The sequence below is a fragment of the Watersipora subatra genome, chromosome 1, assembly GCF_963576615.1.
Source record: "Watersipora subatra chromosome 1, tzWatSuba1.1, whole genome shotgun sequence".
Classification (NCBI taxonomy): Eukaryota; Metazoa; Bryozoa; class Gymnolaemata; order Cheilostomatida; family Watersiporidae; genus Watersipora; species Watersipora subatra.
Genome location: NC_088708.1, coordinates 684,334 through 699,328, shown reverse-complemented (window position 1 = coordinate 699,328; position 14,995 = coordinate 684,334). Strand labels below are relative to the sequence as shown.

Here is a 14,995-nt window from a genome sequence, read left to right as displayed (position 1 = left end):
TTTAGCAAAAAATTGAATTCACTTCTGTGTGATCAAGCAAAGTATAACAAATTGGTTCCAGCTCTCTCCTATGCAGTCTAGCGAATTACATCACTAAAAGTATTGGGTGTTAGTGTTGGCTTCAGCAAAACACTGTCCTACTGGACCCTGCAGGTTGTATGACAAGAAACATCATGCGCACCGCATACTGTTGGTTTTAGTAGACTATAAGGAGTTGCTTTCAATGACCTCCTGTTGAACCCAACAGACTGCATCGTAGAAAGAGTTGGGTTCAGCGCACTTTGTTAGCTTGAGCAAATAGGAAACGTGAGCTCTGATGTTAGAGTTGTCTTTTCTTTATAAGTTTTGACACGCCTAATAGTAGCGAGTAAGCTTCGTCGTGTTCTCACATTGAACCTATCTTTATTGTTATGTTGACGCATTGTCAACAAGTGATTCCGCTGTCGCCCAACATCTCAAGGGCAATGTACTGCATAGAGTGTTATACAGTATGTACTGTATATACATGTCATTGTATATTATGGTGTTCGACACCGCGTACTGTACTACTAGAGTGAACCTATGAACCTAGAAACAGTTCATCGCAAAATGGTTGGATTTTTGGCTCACAGCCTATTTCGCGAAGACCACGCTCTAAAGGCGTGCGAGTGCGAAAAGGTCGCATCGCAATGGTAAATATTCTTCACACGCTACAGCTTGTGGTGTATTCATTCGATTAAGCAGAAATTTAAAGGTTTCCATAATTTGCTACTAAATTACTGCTTTTAAAATCGATAGCGTGAGGTGTGGACTTGAGAGTTAAACCAGCAAATAAGTAAACCATCTTACTTTCAGTTTTTTTGCCTAGAACTTCCAGAGACGTGAGATGGTATGCTTCATAACTATTGTAGTACAAAACTATTGTAGTTTTTCTTTTTCCCAGTATTGATGATCCCTCTTCCTTGTCCGGTACGAGGCCTTGGGATTCTATTTTACGTAGACTTAAAGAATCTCAGTGAACCCTACCTTTCGCTCTTAAGAGTTTTCGTAAGATTTTGTTATATGGGAATATTAGCAAATACAGATGCCAGATGGAAACAGCACCTAAGTTACCGCATATATATTCAATGTTACAACGAAAAAACACCTGGTACATCAGAGAACCACCAGGAAAACAGTCATCATACACCCATCCACAAGTTGATAGGAATCCTTCAATAGAAGCAACCCATGAGGAAAGAGACATCAATTGGCGTGCCAGAAAACTACCAAAACAAGTTAGATCTCTATCAGACATTACCAAAATAACTGGAGTTAGTCATCATTTCCAATAACCTCACATGACGTACTTAAGATGAGTCCACTCAAATACCAACACTCGACAACATAAAGAACGGAACCTGAGTGCCTGAACACTGTTTCTCAGGCTAATGAAGACATTTGTAAAAAGACAGTTTCAACATCGCAGCCTCTTTAACCTCTGCCTGCTGAGGGTCTTTCCCTGTCTGTGGAGGCTCTCTTACCCCTCTGCTTACTCAGACTCTTTCTCCTACCTGTGAAGCCTTATTCTCCTTCACTATTTCAACTGCTGGGCCTATTTACCTATAAACTGTTATGACTCTTGTTTGAGTGTCGAGCTGATGTATGTGTTGCTTTGGAGTACGGACAACTCAATTTTAACTTCATATTTTTACATAAGTATTGAATGCTTTTATCATCAGCAGAAAGAGTAATATTTGCAACGGTTCAAGCATCTCCTATAACCCACTGACAATGGGATATAGTCTGGTTGCCACGGGACATTTTTGAGTCACATTTTTACAAAGGAGGCAGGACCATGGGGTAGGCTATAATGGATCTTAGGTTTAATAGGTAGACCAGAGCCTTCTTCACCTTTTTAATGACACCTACCGGTGAAACTATTGTTGAGCAGCGATAATTAGCCATTTAAAGGGTGAGTAGAAATACATAAACAAAAACCTAAACAAATTAGCCAATCAGCTCTACAAATATCTAGATTTTTAAAACGGTGGCTATTTAAGGCCAACGATAGCAATTAGGTACTTAGTCTGTTTCAGGTATCATTCGGTTAGAAACTGGCATTATCATTGGTAGTAGCAGTAAAGATTTAATATCTCTACTTAAGTTGATTCCCACTGCTAGCTATCTTGGATTGCATAATTCATTACAATACAGTACTACATCCTAGCGAGCTGATAAGCTTTGCTAATGGAAATAAGCCGGTAGTAGAACGTTATGAAGTATTGAGCAGTACTGTATCTACAAAGAGCCTGAGAGGTCCATTGGAAAATAGTTAAAGCCCCCTTAACGACTCAAACTGCTTGTCTCTTGTACAGACTATACTGAATGCTTGGTCACATTTACTCATGAGTCAAAATATCAAAAAACTTCCCAAGCTGAAAGGAATCTCAAATCCGAAGAAATTATGTTGATAAATCAGCAAACTTGTTCATCTGTTTCATCCTTTAATAAATAATCAAATGATAAATCAATCTAAAAGTAAATGCATTGATTCATTGAAAATTCTGCATACACTCCACTCGATCACTAATCTGCAAAAACGAGGTGGCTTATTGTTAGTTGGAGCGTACTGCAATCCAATGGATCAATGATGTAGATTATAATTTCATATGATTCCATATCATGCATATAGGTAATAAACTATACATCAAACTACTGTCTGCTTTTGATTAGGTATTGTTGCACAGTGTTGTTAAGTGTTACCTACTTGGTCCATATATCTGCAACTACAGTTGTCTCATGAACCCTGTTGCAGTCTCATTACCCGCCAAGTTCCTTTGGTCATCCAGTCAGATCTCACAACTAGAAAAACCTCTTTCAAACACAAGTTTCAAAATTCTGTCTGAAATGCATTAGCCAATGAGTCGTTTGAGCAGCATTGAATGGATTACACAACAATACACTATAATACACACACAATACACTGTACTATTGAAACCTTCACAAAGTATACGGTAAGAGTGTATCAAAGAAAACCACACATAAAAAAACTATTTGTGATTCAGCAAATTTCTTCAAGTGAAAGACTCGAGAGCAAACAGCAGATGTTAGTAAGTGAATGGGAGTTCAAGGGAACACCTGAAATTGATGGTCAGACAAATAGGATAGTTGTATGATATTCTAGATACGGTCATGACTACTCACTACATTTGCTGCTTGCCCATGACCAATGATCGCAGCTGATTGCATATGATGAAGACTGAGCATTTTTGGTAACCCCTTTTTTATCTTCACCATCATTTAATTCCATTATTATTGATGCATTTTATTCATAACAAACAACCATCATGGCACCTATTTGACACTAAATTGTATCTACAACAAACTTTTGGCCCATTTTGTTTGATTCAAAATGTTAAGCAGGACATGCTATTTGTTTTGCTTATAGAACGTTTTCAGACAGATGTCAGTAATAAGATTGATCTTCTCATTATCACCCTTATCACTGCTATCTTTACCCATTGTCTTTATCATACAAGTAGTATCATTCATATCTATTTGGCGGTCCTTGTCTGGCAACCTATCAATAAAAATATAAATATACAATCATTTAAAAGGTTAATGGATTAGTTATAAAACTCATTATCATATTTGAATAAAACAGACAAAATAAACTTCATATATATATTTTTTTTCCATCAAGAACAAGACATGAGACAGCACTTTTTATAGTGAAAAAGGTTCTTGAAAGATTCAATTTTGCTCTATGCACTTTATAGAATATTGTTAGGTCAACTTACTGATTTCAATTGTGGTAGAAACAGTTTGCGTATGCACTATGCGACAGTGGTTCTTTTTACAAGAGTGGTAGTAGTGGACTTCCTTCGCCACAAAGCTCCTTTGTGGTAGTGATATCACGGTTGGGTTGTTCTCTAACTGAGCTGTTCCAAGTGGCCTAATTGAGTGATTATAATTATATTAAAATCATGCAGTTGACTACAGTACATGCCCTCTAACAAAGAAGTACATGGTTATGGCAGATAAATGATCTGGTAAAAGAATGCAGAATTTTCAATAAAATAATGCATTTATTACCTGATTGATTAATCATTTGATTATTCATAGAAGGATGGAGTAAATGGGTTTGCTATTTTCTCACAATGGTTTCTTCAGCCGGTGTGAGATTCTTTACAGTTTGAGAAGCACTTTGATTGATATTTTGGCTCGCTAGCAAACCTCTTCCAGCATTCCGTATTTGGATGAGTCAACAATGTGGGTTGTTGCGATGATTTTAATTGGTTGCAATGAACCTCGCAGACTCTTTGTAAGTAGTGCTCCACAAAAATGTCCAATTAGCTGCTTTTTTTCATAAAGCGTATTAGGTTATTAAGATGTAATATCTGATTGTAATGAATTATGCAATCACGATAGTTAGCTATGAAAATCAGTTTATGTAGAGATATAAATCTTTCACTGCTACTACCAACGTTAACGACAGCCTCTAACTGAACGATACCGGAAACAAACTAAAGACCTAATTGCTATCGATACAAGCAAATATCCACTGCATTAAAAATGACCTAGATTTGAGTACAGTTATGATTAGCTGATTTGGCGCATTGCTCACTCCGTAAGAAAAAGTAGATTTTTGTATTTCTACTCCCTTTTTAATAGCTAGTTATTTGCAGCTCATCAACTAAAAGGGCTATAGGCCACGGAATTACTAATTACAGGAAAAAAATGTTAAAAGTGGTAAACTACCATTCTCTGCCACCTGTTGACACAATAATGGTGTGTGGCAACCAGATTAATCGGAGTTACTTGTTGGTTGATGAGTTCTAAAGACCCAAAAAAATCTTGTTTCACTTTTCTCGCAACAATATATATTCACTATGCACTAATCTCTAAGACGTCTTCCAACTTTTCTAACTCTTTGCAGCGTCTGTTGCATCAGATACCAATGCAGCCCGAGGTTCATCAATTCCCATCATACGATGCCTTTTTTCATTTTCTGTGAGACCAGATTTGTCAAGCAATTCAATTTGCGACGCAACTGGCCTAAAGTTGCTTCACGAAAATCTCCTCAGACACTAGCCTTTTTTTATTCATCTCGCTCATCTGAGTTACCTACCTCTTCTTGTTGCGCTACTCTTAACTTCTGTTTGGATTTTCTATATGGACCGCCTTTTCAACACATCATTGCACTCTGCTTAGCTGCATTTCAGCTGTAAACTGCTGAATGGCTCACTCTCGTCTTCACTACCCCCTCTACCATCAACATTTTTTAAAGCCCTCAATGGCTTCCCTATTTGCAACTCCAATCTTCAGTATTGTTTCAGATACTGTTGAAACTTCTGCTGCAGTATTAAACATAAGTTCAATATACTTATTATTAACCTTCAAACACTACACCATTTTCAGGCTTCATCATTAATTTTCCGCATAGTTTTTCTTGAGTTGGAAAATTCAAAGCTTCTGCCAATAATTCTATTTTCACTACCATTATGATTTCAGTGCCTAGCAAATGATTGCTACCATTTCCCTCATCACTTAACTCTCTTCATTACCATTTTGCTTTGCAAAGCAACTCTTGCACCTGCATCAACCACTCACTTGTGCCAACACTTCATGACTCCTTCATATCACATCACCTACACCTGCGTGCCTATATGTAAGGACCAAAAATCATTATTCTTAAAATTTGACTTGCAACAAAATTCACATTACAGTTATTTGGTATCAAAAAATTCACCATGTCTTACTCTGCTGTGTTGTAGGTGCAAAATATGTGGAAATGTAATTAGAAGCTCTTAAAAGCTCAAAAATGAACAGTTGATCGCAACCATCACAAAACCGCCGTAGATTGGAATCAGTTTATTTCTCTGGCGTAGTCATTACATTTGGTTATTGTTTTGTCACATGATGTTCTCACGTAAATTGAAAGGCCAATAAAAGGCTCAATATAAAACGGAGCACTAGTTTATGACAAACACTTCAGGTTTACCGAAGACCCCGTATCAAATAGGTATAGATGCTCGCTACTTTACAGTTTTGTTTCGGCTAGGTCTAATCGGCTAGTCGTAATCTGATCATGTGACCCATACTTCGCGAATAATTGCTGCAGCATTTTTCTATTATCACAGGTGACCAACAGCTCGTCATGTTTATCAGACAACGATATGTACTCCTTCGAGCTAAGGTTAAAAAATTAAACGAATTTTCACGGTAGGTTATATAAGATATCAGTTCTGTAAGTGACAGCATTACAATGACGATGAAATAGATGCGTAAGAACAATAGACATGGTTTTATTGAATGCATGAAGTATATTTGTGAAAATATTTTGACGAACGAGGTTGCGTGAAAGTGTAAACAGAAGCCATCTTGTACAACTACATCACATTTGAGCCGTTTTGGAAAGAGATTCTAGTCTATGGCAGTCTCGTGATAGCAGCAATTAACTGTTCGTTTTTGAGCTTTTAAGAGCTTTTAATCACATTTCCACATATTTTTGCACCTCCAACACAGCAGAGTAAGACATGGTGAATCTTTTGATACCAAATAACTGTAATGTGAATTTTGTTGCAAGTCAACCTTTAAAGTTCCATGTCATTTCAGTGGTAGTAAACTGCTGAGCTTTGTGTTTCATGTCTCTTTACCAGTACTGTTACATGCTACCTTTACATGTAACATGTAAAGTAACATTAAACTTCACATTACAAGTAACATGGGTTCCGTGTTACTTAAGTAGTACTGTTACCTGTAGGGTTCCATGCCACTTCAATGATGTAGTTTTGCTGTGATTGTTTTTTAACCGGACGCACTTTATTTCTAAACAACGCCTCTGGTCATGAGAGACTGCGCAATGTTATTCCAAGCATTATGTGATATATGACATGAAAAATTGTATGCATGAGTGAACAACTCCAAATATATCAACAAGCAAAATATAAAACTGCTTTTATACAATAAATAGTACTGTTGCTGGAATATGTCGAGTTCCTAGTCACTTCAATAATACCCTTCCTTATTCAATTTTGCACCTGCCAAATTCACGTAGAAAATGACAGAAATAAAATTTGAAGTGTAGCTTTGTCAAAAGACTTCATTTAACAAATTGTTACCAAAATTAAAGAACCTCTAGAAAATAGTGTTTCTGAAAAATATGCCACGCTCTGTTGCACCATTGTTGAGGCAGCAAGGTTGATGTTTTGCCCATAGGGGCTACAGACCATCTATGCGAAAGATTTTGTTAGTCTTTATTGCTTGTCTTTGCTAAATGACTTTTACTAATTTTAGTCAGAATTCAACATGTTTAAGACAAATGCAGAGGATGAGAGCAAAAGCGGTTTTAGAGTGGGTGCCACGAACTCTTTTTATAGCCACTTCAGCTCTCCACCTTCTTCCGTGCACAACAGTGACAGTAAGGCTATTCTACCTTTTTATGGACGATTTTTCCTTTTGGACTAGACAGAGTTAATCACTTTTGACGTGAAGAATTGAAAAGGAAGACTTAATGCGCTTGTGTTTTTACAGTGAACTCCTGCTGGCAACTAGGCCAAGGTCATTAATTAATCAAGTAATTAATTAAGGTTCATTAATTATTCTTTTGCATTAAAGTCAATTAAACATTTACACATATAAGATAAGATAAGATAAGAGATAAGAATACAACATGCTTTACTAACTCTCTCAGTCTATATATATATTTCTCAAAGTTTGTCGTCTGTTTTCTATCATCTGTCCTTAAGTATGTCCAGCTATAGCTATTAAAATCTTGGAATTAAAATTTCGCGTCCGGATGAATTTGAACTCACGGAGATTGCGTCCGCAAGTTTTTTTAACCACCAGCTATACCACTGAGCTACGCAAGGCATACTGATCAAACAGATTATCATATACCGCATAACGTATGCACATGCTAAAGTCGCTAAATGACATTTATCATAAAGGCACTATCATATACTGTATAACGTATGCACATGCTCAATGACGTATTATTGGGAACTCTATGAGTTCTATTAACTCTATGAAACATAATGCTTTTTTGCATTTTCGTGAACTTCTATTTCCGGCTTTTTGCGAGGTTCAATTAGCGAGAATGTTGTATAGAGTGGTATAGAAACCCATAGTAATTATCTAATGCAAATGTCCCCTGGTAAAAATCCTCAAAATTTTATTTATGTTCTGTACATATTAAAAATTAGTGACAAAACAATATCTTAACTTAAGTAACTATAGTTAACTACAGTAACTTTAGTGGTTATGATCTGCAAGAAAATGTAACATAACAATGTACTACGTGCAGTACGTACCGTGGGGAGTTTTTACCTTTGAGACAGACATATAACAAAAATGTTGACTTTTTAACTTAAATGAATTTAGCTTACTAAACACATACCTAAAACTGAGTTTTAGTATGTATTTTACTAAACTTCAACTTTGTTATAGGCTAAAATTGTAATACTTACCTGTTTTTGGTTTCTTATTTGCTATAACTTATAACGAATAACGCTGCTTTGTTTGTGTCGTATGGCAGAAAAACAGTCTAAAAAGTTTCGTTGTCATATGGCTGCGACGAAAAACCATTATGCTCCATGCATCGTAAGGCGAAAAAAAAATCTTAGAACAGGGCAGCGTAACCCGAGAGTGCCCTATGTTAATTAATAACTCAGCGTGTGCAATCGCAAAAGGGATGTACAGTATATGGTGAGAGCGATGGGTTTTATAAGCACCGCTTAGTCATGTGGTTATGCACGATTGTTAGCAGATTTGCGAGACTAATAGATTGTCGTGAGTTCAAATTCAGTACGAAGGTGATTTTTCATTGTTAAAACCTTATTGCTATAACTGGACAGACAGACAGACAGAAAAACTTTGAGATTTATATACAGTAGACGCTCCTATAACGTATTTCTCCTATAACGTATTTCTCCTATAACGTATTTCTCCTATAACGTATTTCTCCTATAACGTATTTCTCCTATAACGTATTTCTCCTATAACGTATTTCTCCTATAACGTATTTCTCCTATAACGTATTTCTCCTATAACGTATTTCTCCTATAACGTATTTCTCCTATAACGTATTTCTCCTATAACGTAAATTCCAGATAGCATAAATTTCAGATAACGTAAAAAAATGTGTGAAGTTTTTGCTTCGTACTACGTAAAAAGTTCCATATAATGTAAAGCGTCAGATCGGACAAGTTTTCACATTTGATTTGAATGTTAGATTATTTTGCCGCACTTTTGGAAAAAAGCGCTGTTCCATATAACATTATATCTATTATATATAACTCGCGACATTCTAGTCGTTAAATGGGATGACAAAAAGGATAATAGGATAGCTGCGTAATTGTTCATAAATACAAAGGTGATCGATTGGCGCAGGTCTTACAGCGCTAGTTTACCAATCTTAATGTCACGAGTTGGAATATTGTTAAAACTTCTCTTTTATTCTAACCTTGACCCCTGGATACAGATAGATGACGAACAGGTAAAACTGGTTTTTATAGTAAAAATATTTTGTTGTTTTGCCTTGTTGTTGACATACAAAATATTTGCTATTAGTTTTGCTTTGCAGAATAGACTTTGTTGTCTAGAAAAAATAAGCGAATCGTTGTAAATGAAAGTCGAAAATGTGCAGTCCCCATCAACTTGTTGTAAAATTACCGCAATCATGGTCTATAAAACCAGTGAGATTGATCATAAAAAGAAAAGTTGTTGATACAAACAAATAATACTGCAATAATAACAGCAGCCCAATAATACCGTAGGCTGTTACGGTACAGCCCACAAATTACAAGAGTTAAGTCAAGTTTTTCCTTTTTGCATGGCCAAAGGGTTGAGTTTGGAAAGATCTCGTAATGGATTAGGCCATTAACAGATATTTTACTGTTCTTATCATGTAAATTCCACATAACGCAAATGTTCCTTGAACGGATTCTTTACGTTGTAGGAGCGCCTACTGTTTATAGATACATGCATATATATGTTATTTATTTCTAATATCTTCCAATATTTATATTGGAAGAGTATTACATGAGAAGTTTTAGTTTTTCTTGAAAATGTGGTTACTATCTCAAAATTATACTGCAGATAATCACAAAACCAAATTACGATTATTTACCTGTAGAAAAACTTGTTTAAATTTTTATATTAGCATAACTTAGTTTGAGAAAACTCTTTACTACAGTTTTAGGCACTGTTAAAATTGATAGACCATAATTCAATTGTTACCCATAATTCAATTGTTACCCATAATTCAATTGTTAGCCCATGCAAAACAATTAAAGCTAAAGTTTGCTAAAGACTTTAAACATATACAAATAAAACCCTGCTATTCAAAGCAAATCTATCTTCATGGCATTGGTTTCTAAATTGGAAATGAAAGCAAGTTTTACAAAAACATCCTTGAAGAGAATGTAACCTATGTGACTAAAAGATTAAGTTTCAGAAACTACTGACAGTGTAGAGGTTTTCATGGGATGCTATTACTCCCAACAAAATTACCCTGTTGTGTGTAGTCATTTAAAAAAAATGTAGCTTCTCCTATTACTAGAGATTTAGTAAATACGTATTGTATTTAATTTTAAACACATTTTTGTAACTCGCTTGATTATTATTATTCTAACGGAAGATTGTATGATGAATGTAGATGATGATGATGACAGTGACACGAGATCAACTGTCAGTTACAAGGACCGCCGACGAGAGGCACACACATTTGCAGAGCAGAAGAGGCGCGACGCGATAAAGAAAGGCTATGAAGAGCTTCAACGAGTTGTCCCAACGTGTCAGCAAGCGGACAGCATCGGTTCTAGCAAACTTAGCAAAGCCACAATTTTACAAAAATGTAAGCTTCTAGCATTAGTATGTATTTGTTGAGAGGTGCTGGCAAACAGTGAGTTTTGCCAAAATTTCCTCTAGTTTCTGTGCCTATTCACAACATTAGCAAATTACTAAAACTATATTCTACATGTATGTGACTCTCAGGCTATACTTTATAATAACGTTTCATGCTAAACTGTGTAATAGTTTTGTGATTAGTAGTAGGATGGTAGGATGAACATAGCTAACACTGATTCCATCACTATCAGGTTAATGTTCGAATTAACATTGTTAACACTGGTTCCAGTGGTGTTGGAATAAAATTGTTCCAATAAAATTGAAATTGAACTAATTCTAATTTTAGTCCAGTAGGTGAGTCAAAATTCGATGTCTTTATTTTTGTGTTATTCTATTGCACAGTATTGTTATAATACAACAATAAAACTGTTCTATTAAAAGTAAATCTATTTTAAAATGACACCTTTTGCTAGAAATCTATTCTGTTTAATATATAATCATGACTATTCGCTGATACATTTCTTTGGCATTCGCTTTTCGTTAGAAATATTATGAAAATATTTTGTTACATTGTGATAAGTTTTACGACTTTTCATAAATTTCTGTTGTATATTATTGTGTTCGTTTCAAGCACAAAATTGCTAAATAATAACTTAAATAAAAATAGCAGGAACTTTCTGTAGCGAGTGCCCTTTCACTCCGGCATATTAAGAAAACCTACCAGCGGCGCAATTGTTACAATGTGTATGCGAACCTTGTGACCAATTTGTATTTATTTCTCTACAGCCATTGACTATCTCCAGTTCTCACTGCAGCAGAAACATAAACAAGAAGAGAACCTGGATAAGCTAAGGAAGAGTGTGATGGCCCTGAAGATCATGAAAGCGTATGCGCTGAAATCTTCCCAGCTCTCTTCTCTATGCTATTACTTCTAGTTATAAGGGATATTATTATAGTGTGCTGGAGTCTTCCCTCCTTCTCCAGACTATTACCTTTAGTTATAAGGGATATTATTATAGTGTGCTGGAGTCTTCCCTCCTTCTCCAGACTATTACCTTTAGTTATAAGGGATATTATTATAGTGTGCTGGAGTCTTCCCTCCTTCTCCAGACTATTACCTTTAGTTATAAGGGATATTATTATAGTGTGCTGGAGTCTTCCCTCCTTCTCCAGACTATTGCCTTTAGTTATAAGGGATATTATTATAGTGTGCTGAAGTCTTCCCTCCTTCTCCAGACTATTGCCTCTAGTTATAAGGGATATTATTATAGTGTGCTGGAGTCTTCCCTCCTTCTCCAGACTATTGCCTTTAGTTATAAGGGATATTATTATAGTGTGCTGGAGTCTTCCCTCCTTCTCCAGACTATTGCCTTTAGTTATAAGGGATATTATTATAGATATAGGCTAGTAAGGGTTTCGGGTTGCTCTAAATGTGCAAAGTATACAGATTCTTAAGGTATACAAGATATTTTCTGGCCAAAATAATGGAATACACAAATATGTTATATAACAAGAGCTGAGTTAGGTGTGTATAGGTATAGATGATATAGATATAGGTAATTATAAGTATAGATGGTGGTGAGACTTGAATGAGAGCTGCAGGTAAAACCTGATGTAAAGTGTTTTAAGATATTGGTTTCACACTGTATTGCAGTTGCTTGTTTAGCCACTCCTGATTCATAGCAGAGTTGCACTAACCTCACCATTGTGCATGTTCATCAAATGGGCCTAGGTCTGATAATCTAACCAGTATTTGATAAAATGCTTGCGCGTCATAAGGTTGTACCTTCAACAATAACTTGTTTTATCATAGTGTGCTCAGCTCCCTAGATGACCTTCATGTAGCTGTAATCTTCACTGCCATGGATGAGCTCTCCGAGCTTCAATTGGTGTGATTGAGATGAATCTCAATCACACCAATCGAAGAGCTCATCGCGCTCACCCCGAGCTCAATTAAAACCCGGAGTGAGCTTGAAGAGCTCACTCCGGGCTTTAATTCAGATGCTGATTACCTTAGTTTTGAAACTGTAGTCATGTTAGACATAGTAATAAATATCAGGAAGGCATGTTTTAAGATGTTTTGTAATTCTTGATAATTTTTGTAGATGGTCATACATTTATTTTTAGGTTATTTTGTAACATTTTAGTGGTAAGCTATGAATCATTTGAAGTACATCATGACATATAGCTGTTGGTGTTTTAATGTGGAGCAAACACACATATAACCCATTTATTATGCGCAGCCAGAAAACCATTTCTTCAATGCAATAATCAACTGCCAAAAGCAAAACAACTCAACATTGTCTAAACTGCTAAAAAAAACTTGCTGTAATTCCCGCTTGTATATTACAGTTAGCAGTGGCAAACTGCTGTTAGTAGGGCTTCCTCTTTAGCTTTTGTTTTCTCAAATACTTGTAAAAGGAAATAAATGGTCTGAACTACTTTTACAGAAATTATCAGCACATTGTCAAGATGCATGAAACCTCAGACCCGATTCGTGAGGATCAGCTTCCAGATGAACTGAAGTTCAGAGTTGTACGTTTCTTGCTATGCTACTCAACCCTGACTTATGATCTACTTTTTTGTACTTACTACATACAACTCACTTACCATACCTACTACAACCTACTTACTATACCTACTACAACCTATTTACTATACCTACTACAACCTACTTACTATACCTACTACAACCTATTTACTATACCTACTACAACCTACTTACTATACCTATTACAACCTACATGTATTTACTATACCTACTAAAATCTGTCAAAGTTTGGAAGGTCTTCCTTGTGATTCTTATATCCTTATCAAGGTATGAAATTGTGATACAGTAGCAAACCTCTGCCAATGCCATTCTGAGTTTTGCTGTGGTATGTTATGTTAGTTGTATTGTTTTGTAGTTCCAGCAGATGATGGACAACCTTTTCCTCTCATTTAACAGCTCCATATCCGTCTCTAATTTTGCCGAGTTGTCAGCTAGTGCATTCAACTGGCTTGAGGAATTTTGCAAGCCCCAAGTATGTTATCTGTTATCAGTCATTATCTGTTGTTTATGCCCATACTGGGTTATGCAGTAGGCATATCTATCATTGGCATATCTTAGAGTTGTCACGTGAAGGCAACTCCTATTTGGTTTCACATTGTTGTTGATTGAACCTTTACTGTTAGGGCTATATTTGGTAGGTCCACGCTGTAAATATTCTGCTCATTAACCTCTGTCCCCTTACAACACGCTCATTAACCTCTGTCCCCGTACAACAAACACACCAGTTTAAACAAGTTCTTTAGGGCGTTGCCAACATCAGCCTCAGCTGGGTAAAAAACCTTTGTATCATACCACCGCAAGGCTTTTGTGTGTTTATGGGGAGGGTGCTAACAAGTTCACTGTTCACTTCAGCAAGGAGAGATGGCTATTAGTAAAGGCAAACTGCGCTGCCATTAATAGTGAGTCCACTGTTGAGTTGCTGTCGAAGAGAGAACATTATGCATTGGAGTTTGATCTGATGATCAGCTCTTAAGGAAACCAATTACGATTAGGTAATCTTATGTTGGAAAGTTTATTCATATTTCTATGTGTATGTAATTCTTCAACTGATAGTGTCATGGATGGTTTGTAGATTCTGTCAAAGATTGCCCGTGCTTCCCTTCACCATGCAACCATAGACTACAGAACTCAATGAGAATTCTATGTATACTTTGTGCAACTTCTGTCTAGTCTCCTGTCACCATAGACGTCGAATAAGCCTAATTCTACTAATATCTAATCAATATTTTTTGTCTCTATACAATATGCTGACAAGTCCTGGCTCATCCAGTATAGCAATGTCAGCACCCGATTCATGCATTTAAACTCCATATCCATAAAGTCCTCGAGTCAAATAAATTCTTCACATATATTTTTATACTTTTTTTATTTTGTGACAAATACAAATTAACTTGTGTCCAGCAGACTGCTGGAAATGACCATTGTCCATTTAGATATGTGAATCCATTCACAATGCACAACTGACAGAAAAGAGATTAATGCCTTTAAATTTGTGTTGCTGTTGTGTTAACCATGAACTTTATATTGGCTACCTACCAACTCATGTAGATTTACTAGCCGATGGCTTCGTACGATACTCATACGTAAGGAGCTAACTGCGTAGAGAATTAGTTTAAGTTAGTGGAATGAAAT

The 14,995-nt window shown here is 36.1% G+C and overlaps 1 protein-coding gene across 1 annotated transcript; it reads left to right on the top strand.

The window, feature by feature from the left end:
* Positions 1 to 622: 622 nt before the first annotated feature.
* Positions 623 to 14,793, top strand: LOC137402786 (max-like protein X). The gene is made up of 7 exons (XM_068089296.1): positions 623 to 671; positions 7,261 to 7,384; positions 10,622 to 10,819; positions 11,599 to 11,698; positions 13,263 to 13,347; positions 13,719 to 13,835; positions 14,436 to 14,793. Exons 1-7 carry the CDS (start codon positions 669 to 671, stop codon positions 14,496 to 14,498), a joined length of 690 nt encoding a protein of 229 aa, XP_067945397.1. The 5' UTR covers positions 623 to 668; the 3' UTR covers positions 14,499 to 14,793.
* The last annotated feature ends 202 nt before the right edge of the window (positions 14,794 to 14,995 follow it).

Coding starts and splice junctions, on each gene's coding strand:
- LOC137402786 (XM_068089296.1), top strand. Junction 10,820..11,598: donor AGCCACAATTTTACAAAAAT/GTAAGCTTCTAG, acceptor ATTTCTCTACAG/CCATTGACTATCTCCAGTTC. Junction 13,348..13,718: donor ATGAACTGAAGTTCAGAGTT/GTACGTTTCTTG, acceptor ATTGTTTTGTAG/TTCCAGCAGATGATGGACAA.